Below are 7761 nucleotides of genomic sequence, written 5' to 3'. Positions count from 1 at the left end.
CTCTTAATGACTTATTTCTTTTCCCAAAGCTATCCCGACATAAGAGCTAAACTTTGATGCTTGGAGAGAGGACCCCTGACTCCACAGGCAGAAGTCTTGGTGCTGGCCTTCAAGGTATACGTGAGAGAGATGAAAAAGCCAGAAAACAAAAGTACCACATGCTGGCAAAAGCTGTCCGACCAGCACCAGCTACTACCCCGGGCTCCGGGCCTTCCAAGGCTCAGGTACCATCAGCTCCCTGCTATAGATGTGGTCAATCAGGCCACTGGGCAAAGATTTGCCCCAACCCCCGCAAGCCAAGGGGGACCATGTCCTAGGTGTCATCATGAGGGTCACTGGGCAGTCGACTGTCCTCATGTTACACAGAACAGAAGGCCATCCCGCCCAGAAACCCCTCCAACTGACCTCCTAGGCTTGGCTATGGATGAATGAAGGGGCCGGAGCCTTTACCTGGACGGATCCTGATACCCACTTTTCTACCCAACTTACCTGGACTGTTCTACCTCAGGGATTCCGAGATAGCCCACACCTATTTGGCCAGGCTCTAGCTTCTGACTTACTTTCTTTATCGCTCCCCAGATCTAAAATTCTTCTTTATGTAGATGACGTCCTTGTCTGTAGTCCATCTCTAGAGATTAGCCAAGCTGACACCTCTGCTCTTCTAAATTTCCTTTCTAGTTGAGGCTACAGGGTCTCTCCCTCTAAAGTTCAACTGTCCACTCCTCAGGTTACTTATTTGGGATTAACAAGTACCCCAACCCATAAGGCTATTACCTTAGATAGAAAAAATCTAATTCAGTCTTTAACTGTTCCTTCTACAAAGGAAGAGATTTTATCATTCCTAGGAATGGCTAGCTTTTTACATTCTTGGGTTCCTTCCTTCTCCCTCCTCTCTCGACCCTTATATGAGACAGCGTTAGGCTCCACCCACGAACCTCTTCTCATATCTGTTGCCAAACCCTTTCAGAGGCTCCAACAGGCTCTCCTTAAGGTCCCAGCCTTACATCTCTCTGACCTGACTCTCCCTTTTTCCCTCTATGTAACTGAAAAAGAGGGATTTGCCCTTGGAGTCTTAGGCCATCAACTGGGACCTTCCTTTGCACCTGTAGCATATTTGTCAAAAAGACTGGATTTAACCATCCAGGGATGGGCACCTTGTATTCATGCCTTAGCAGCTGCTGAACTCCTTATTCGAGAATCAAAGAAATTAACCTTGGGGTCTCCTATAACTGTGCTCTCTTCACATAACCTGTCACAGCGCCTAACTTACAAAGGCCTGCAGACTCTACCTCCCTCTAGAGTTCTTTCTCTCCAGGTAGCACTAATAGAAGATTCTACACTCACCTTTCAATCATGTCCTCCTCTTAATATTTCTACTTTTCTCCCCCGACCTAATACTAACCACTCCCTGTCTCATTCCTGCACTGAGACTTTAGAGCAACTATTACCTCATCCTTCACACATACAGGAGGGCACATTGCCTCAAGCCGTTTATACTTGGTACACAGATGGAAGCTTCTTTCTATATGAAGGGACTAGAAAAGCTGGCTATGCCATAGTGTCAGATACCGAGGTGGTAGAGGCACAGGCCCTTCCTGTACACACCACTAATTAACAGGCTGAGCTGATAGCTCTCACTCATGCCTTTCAACTGGCACAGGGACAATCCCTCAATGTTTATACAGATTCTAAATATGCCTTCCATATCCTCCTGTCCCACGCTGCTATCTGGAAAGAGCACGGGTTACTTACCACAACTGGAGGATCAGTAACTAATGCAAACTATATTTTAGCCTTGCTAAAGGCCTCTCATCTCCCCAAAGCTATTGGGATTATCCATTGCAGATCTCACCAGATGGATGACTCTATTGTATCTAAGGGAAACAACCGAGCTGATGAGGCAGCCAGAGCTGCGGCCCTTAGGGGGATAAACACATCTCGCCTTCCCCGAGACATCCTTACACTACAACCCACATCTCTCCTTACTCCTCCACCCCCTGACACTCGCCAAACTCTATCCTATCTTCACCAGCTCTTTCATCCTAACAGCCGAGCGTTATCTTCTTTTGTTAAGACCCACTTACAGCCTACTCCTGGCTGGCTCGCCAGTGTTGGTTTCTGCATTGGTTTCTGTGCTCACTCGAACATCCTGTCTGTTTGCTGCGTTGTGGCTGCCTCTGCTTGCCGTGCCCACACATGCGCACCACGGGCACCACGCTGCGGACGTGGTGGAACCATGAGCCGCAATGAGACACACTAGACCAGATAGTTCCACATGGGCTTTATTTAAGATAGGGAAGGGGTAGCGGGCAGGACAGAAGGGGAGAAGAGAGAGAGAGAGAGAGGAAAGGAGCGCTGCCCAGTTATATGTCGGGGGTGACGTAGTTACAGGTAAAGGTGGGCTATGGAACTCTGGGTAAACGGCAGCTGTTGCCTTGGCAACAGACTTATACATTGCTTGTGTGACATCACAAGCTTCGCAGGCCCCGGGTACCTACACAAATCACCAGGATTACATATCACCAGCTTTCCTCATTTGACCAAAGAGCTTCTTCATCACCCTTTTCACTTCCTCATTTCTGAGGGTATAGATCAAAGGGTTCAACATAGGTGTCACTAGGGTACAAAACACAGTTACAGCTTTGTCAGTGGGGAAGGAGGTCATGGGCCTTAGGTACAGGTAGGAACAAGGTACAAAGAATAAGACAACAACAGTGACATGAGAGGCACAGGTAGACAGGGCTTTGCGACGCCCTTCTGAACTGTGATTCCTCAGGGAGTGAAGAATGACCACATAGGAAGCAACCAGCATAGAGAAAGTAAGCAAACACAGTGACCCACTGTTGGCAGCAATCAGGGGTCCCAGAGTGTGAGTGTCAGTGCAGGCCAACTCCAGGAGTGGGATTAAATCACACATAAAGTGATTAATGGTATTGGGACCACAGAAGGGTAATTGGGCCATAAATAAAGTTTGTATTGTGCCATGAATGAATCCTAAGATTACAGCGGCACCCACTAGGAATACACACAAAGGTCGGCTCATGATGGTCATGTAGTGTAAGGGCTTGCAGATGGCTACATAGCGATCATAGGCCATGGCAATCAACAAGATGATTTCATCAGCGGCAAAAAAGTGCTCAGCAAAAAGCTGAGTCATGCAGCCATTGAAGGATATGGTGTTCTTCTCAGAGATTAGGTCATAGATCATTTTGGGTGCTATGGAAGAGGAGTAGAAACCATCTATGATGGATAAGTAGGACAGGAAGAAGTACATGGGAGTGGCCAGGGCTGGGCTGATGAAGATGGTGACTGAGATGAGCATGTTACCTGCCAGTGTGATCAAATAGATCAGTAAGCACACAACAAATAAGAGTTTCTGCAGATCTGGGTCTTGGGTCAAGCCCAGGAGGATGAATTCTGTGACATTGCTCATCCTTTCCATCAATTTAGTACAGGCTCTGTGGCTATGGTCCCCTGTAAAGAAACCATAGGTTGTCTCAGTGGTGGTATTTAAAATGAAACCCTGAAGTACTCTGTCATCTTATTATTTCTGCTCCTTGACGCCTATGTGTCAGGACTTCTTCTCATCTCTGCAGATAGTATCACATCCCATGCAGTTATAAAAATCAGATCCAATAGGTTGGATTATTCCTAATGGATTTTCATGGACTAGTGACAGGACCTTATGAATACAACAAGATCACTTTGCCTTGCCAGTCTCTGCATGAGGGCTTTCACCTTGTCTTATTATATCTTGTTTTGTCCTACTTAGATGTCATCATATGGAGGTTTTCTCTTTTCTGAAGAGGAAGTAGAATTTGGAGAGCAGGGAGATTGTAGGGAGGTAGGAGGAGTGGAGGGAAGGATACATGGTGGGGATGTATTGACTGAGAGAAGAATCTGTTTTCAAAGAAGAAGGAGAAGGTAGAGGTAGAGAAGGAGGAGGAGAAGGAAAAAAGTTCTACTGTTATTATTGATTACACAGGTAACTTCCAAATTCTGACCAGTCTCTGACATGGCTTAGTTCATTGGGTTTTTGTAGGGTTAATATAATCAACTTCATATTTTTTAAAGTTCTGGTTTTCTAATGTGTATTTACAAATACCAATGTTCTATGCAATTCATCTGTATACACCATACTAATGAAACAAATCTTAAATCAAAAGTACCTGTACTCTGTGGCCTATTATTCATCTCTATCCCACGAGTGGCCAGCACCTAAGACAGCCACAGCTAAAACCTGACCTTTTTTTCTTCTGAATGTCAAGGATCCACCTTTGTTACACTTCTTTTAGCATAATCCATTTTATTTTATAGCTACAGGTTTCATGCCCAATTCACACCCATTCTTTCTTGTTCCTTCATCTGTATCTTTGAAGGTGTACATATAAGTGGTACAAAGTCTCCCCAGGGACCCTTAGTATTTATAGGGAAGATGTATTTGAAGTTAAACTATCATGTCTAGGGATATGCTCACCGTTAAGCCAAACCATGCTTTACTCTAACATTTACAAATGAAAAAACTAGAGACTAAAGTCACTCCAAATTTATTATTGACAAGGCATAAATGAGAGAGCTAGCTAATATGATAAGCTTTTTTCTTTGGGGGATAACTTCAGTCAAAATAAGATGAATTTATAGTTTTCATTGCCAAGTGCTAGAAAAGTTGAAGATATACAGCAGTGTTTTCTTTTAAATGTACTATATGCGGCTCTTCCAGAGCTATCAATACTGGGATTTTTAATCTTTCTCTGTCCCATTTCCCCACTTTCCATATTATCTGCAAGAAAAAAAAAACATTCCATATAATTTGTACAACAGCTTTGGTTACAAAGCTCATAATTGAGACCTATGCCCAATAAAAATGAGGAAAACACATATGATTTGCAGGATGACTGAGTCCTGGAGTGTATCTGTTCTGTTCATGGTTCCTCTATGTTGGGGTTTTGTGGCTAATAATTCTCAATGAGCTTAACTCAGTCACAGATCATAACTTCAAAGTGACTGTAGAAATTCTGTAAAGGGGGAAAACATTAATTGGCTACAAACAGAACTGTTCACAATTAGTATTCTTATAATAATCTTTACAAGTGTCTTCTTTCCCAGTACTAACTGATTTGAATGAATTACAGAAAGTATTTTCTGTAATAACAAAATGTTATGTTACATTTATTTATTTTCATTAAAAATATTAAACTTTAACTAGTATACAACTACAAGCTCTCTTCAGTGAGAAATTTTCTAAGTCAAGTTAATCGGCTTAAAAATTTGGAGGAAAAGATGTAGCTTATACTGACCTGGGTCTAGTTGGTTGTGGATTCCACTGTTTGTAGATTGAATACTTCATTGCTTTGTTCTTCTAGGACCATACAGCATGGCATTCACTGGACTCTCTATGCTGACACTGGAATTATTATTTTTCTAGACACTTCTCTAATTTAGATATTAATGTTAATTTAGTTCTAATTGTGAGTTGAGATTAGTTCTCAAAATAAGCTGTGGAACAGTTCATTGTGACATTTTGAAAGTTCCAGGACATAATTCTCACTTCCTTTTTCTCTTTTATTATCAAGTTCAATTTAAACAAAAACATTCAAGTCAGAAAATATCACTGTATTCAAATACAAAAGAAGTAAGTGAATATGCTCAACTTGTTTTCTTTCCATATTTGGCTTATGTTCTGCTTTCTAAGAGTCCATGAACACTGTACAGAGAGAAGTCTTTTCATTTTAACTCAAACTCTGCTTTATATGTCTCTTAAACACCTACCAATATCAACAGCAGCATCTTCTTAACAAATCGTCACCTTCTTGACATATGTTTGCTTTTGCTGCTGTTCACTGACCATTACCCATCTTTTTGCTTCTGTCTTCCTTGATCCTAAATAAACATTCAAATCATGGATTCTCTGTTGTTGCAACCGCTTTGGGGTTGCCCAAGACTATTGTAAAACACAGTCACTTAAAATATGATTCATAACAGTAGCAAAATTACAGTTACAAAGTAACAATGAAAATAATTGCCTGGTGGAGAGTCACCACAACACAGGCAACTGTATTAAAGGGTTGAAGCATTAGGAAGGTTGAACCAATGCTTTTAAATAGACTTCCATAGTCTGTAGAATCTGGTCATGCTTTGGCCTCTCAAACACCCAGAGGATTGGTAATAGTCTCTGCAGAAATCTTTGCCAAGGCAGCAGTCAAGATCTCTTACTTACCCGCACTTGGTACCCACTAAGATCATTAGCGCTGGCTAATTTCAGAAAGGCACCTGGCATCGAGCAGGCATCTAGATTGTCATTTAGATTGAGATGAATTGTAAGACTTTGAAATTGAAAGCTTCTTTCTGGAACTTGTTCACTGTTTATGATATTTTTGAACCTGGTCTAGAAGTGGAAATGTCCAGATTGCTATCATAGATTGCAATTTTAAACAAAACAAAACAAAACAAAACAAAACAAAACAAAACAAAACAAAAGAGTGAATGGCTAAAGAGATTAAAGGGAAGGATTTCCAGCACCAAAGATTGTATAGAAATTAAGAAAAGCATTATAAATGGCCACATTCTTTTAGTGTAATTGCTTCTGTGACCCACAAGGAACTTATTAGACTGAGGGGCATGTATCTTTTGCTCTCTACCCCTCTGACAGAGCATGCTGACACTTAGACTTATATACTATGGTCTAGATCAGTATCCACTGAGAAAGTCACACAGACAAGTAATTGAGTAAAAATACCTTGAGAGTTAGGGGACAGAAGCACTCTACAAAGAGATTCTACTATATTTTTTTTCTCTAGCCTCTGTGGTGATATAGAACTGACTGCAACTTTAAGTGAAATCTTCTTTCTTTGTTATCAACTTTTGAATTTAAATGAAATCAAGAGATACTCTTGAATTCCAGGGTTAGCAAAGCAAAGCAGATCTTTCAGTTCTATAGCCAGTAGTCCTTATTTTTGATTGTTGTTTGCCCGTTTTGGGGCCTTTGTTTGCCACTAACCTGACTCCTGGACCCCTCTTACGTTTTGTCTTCTAAAGCAATATACATATGGTTCTGTATATATTTTTCACATGCATATACACATAAATCCATAGAATACTATTTTAACCAATTTAGTTTCAGAATTCAGTGACATTAAATACATGCATATTACTATCATTTTCTAGGAAACTTTCTTGTTTTTCTAATTTCTTAAGCACTAATTCACTTATCTGTTTTTTGTAAGTCCCTGGCAACCACTGTGCTAATTTCAGTCCACCTTAGGTATAAAGTATATTGAAATAACACAGTCTTTGTCCTTTACACATATCTATTCTTTGTGTGGTGGTAGTGTTGGGCATTTAAATCATGGCCTTGTTGAGAGGATGCAAGTGTTTTGTCCTCCAGTTTCATATACAAGCCCCTTTGTGTATGCCCTATTTCATCTATTATACTGAGTTTTAGGTTAATTTGTGCTGAATTACATCCCAGAATTTTATTAGTTTTTGAGATTGACCCAGTAATAAAAAGGTCTCCTATGAGAGGCAATCTCAGAAGCTGATGGATTCACAGATCTGTTGCTTTTTCTAAAATGTTTCATTTTAAATAAGGTAACCCACATTTGAAAAGACAAAAGGTTTCGGTCTCTTGTTTGTCAGACTTTGGCATACTCATATGCATGTATAAAGAGACAAGTGTAGTCATCATCTATGAAATTGGACAGGAGATCACAAGAAGACAAAAGAGATGTTAAGGAAGGCTGGGGAAAGCAATATGGTAAAGGT

At 40.9% G+C, this 7761-nt stretch overlaps 1 protein-coding gene across 1 annotated transcript; it reads right to left on the bottom strand.

Moving 5' to 3' along the window:
• Nucleotides 1-2512: 2512 nt before the first annotated feature.
• On the bottom strand, nucleotides 2513-3445 carry LOC127684436 (olfactory receptor 4C45-like). The gene has a single exon (XM_052181362.1). The coding sequence runs from the start codon at nucleotides 3440-3442 to the stop codon at nucleotides 2513-2515; it is 930 nt and encodes a 309-aa protein (XP_052037322.1). The 5' UTR covers nucleotides 3443-3445.
• Between the last annotated feature and the right edge of the window lie 4316 nt (nucleotides 3446-7761).

This window comes from Apodemus sylvaticus, chromosome 5, assembly GCF_947179515.1.
Source record: "Apodemus sylvaticus chromosome 5, mApoSyl1.1, whole genome shotgun sequence".
In the NCBI taxonomy this organism is placed as follows: domain Eukaryota; kingdom Metazoa; phylum Chordata; class Mammalia; order Rodentia; family Muridae; genus Apodemus; species Apodemus sylvaticus.
The sequence above is the reverse complement of the archived record's forward strand: the minus strand, read 5'-3'. Positions and strand labels throughout refer to the sequence as shown.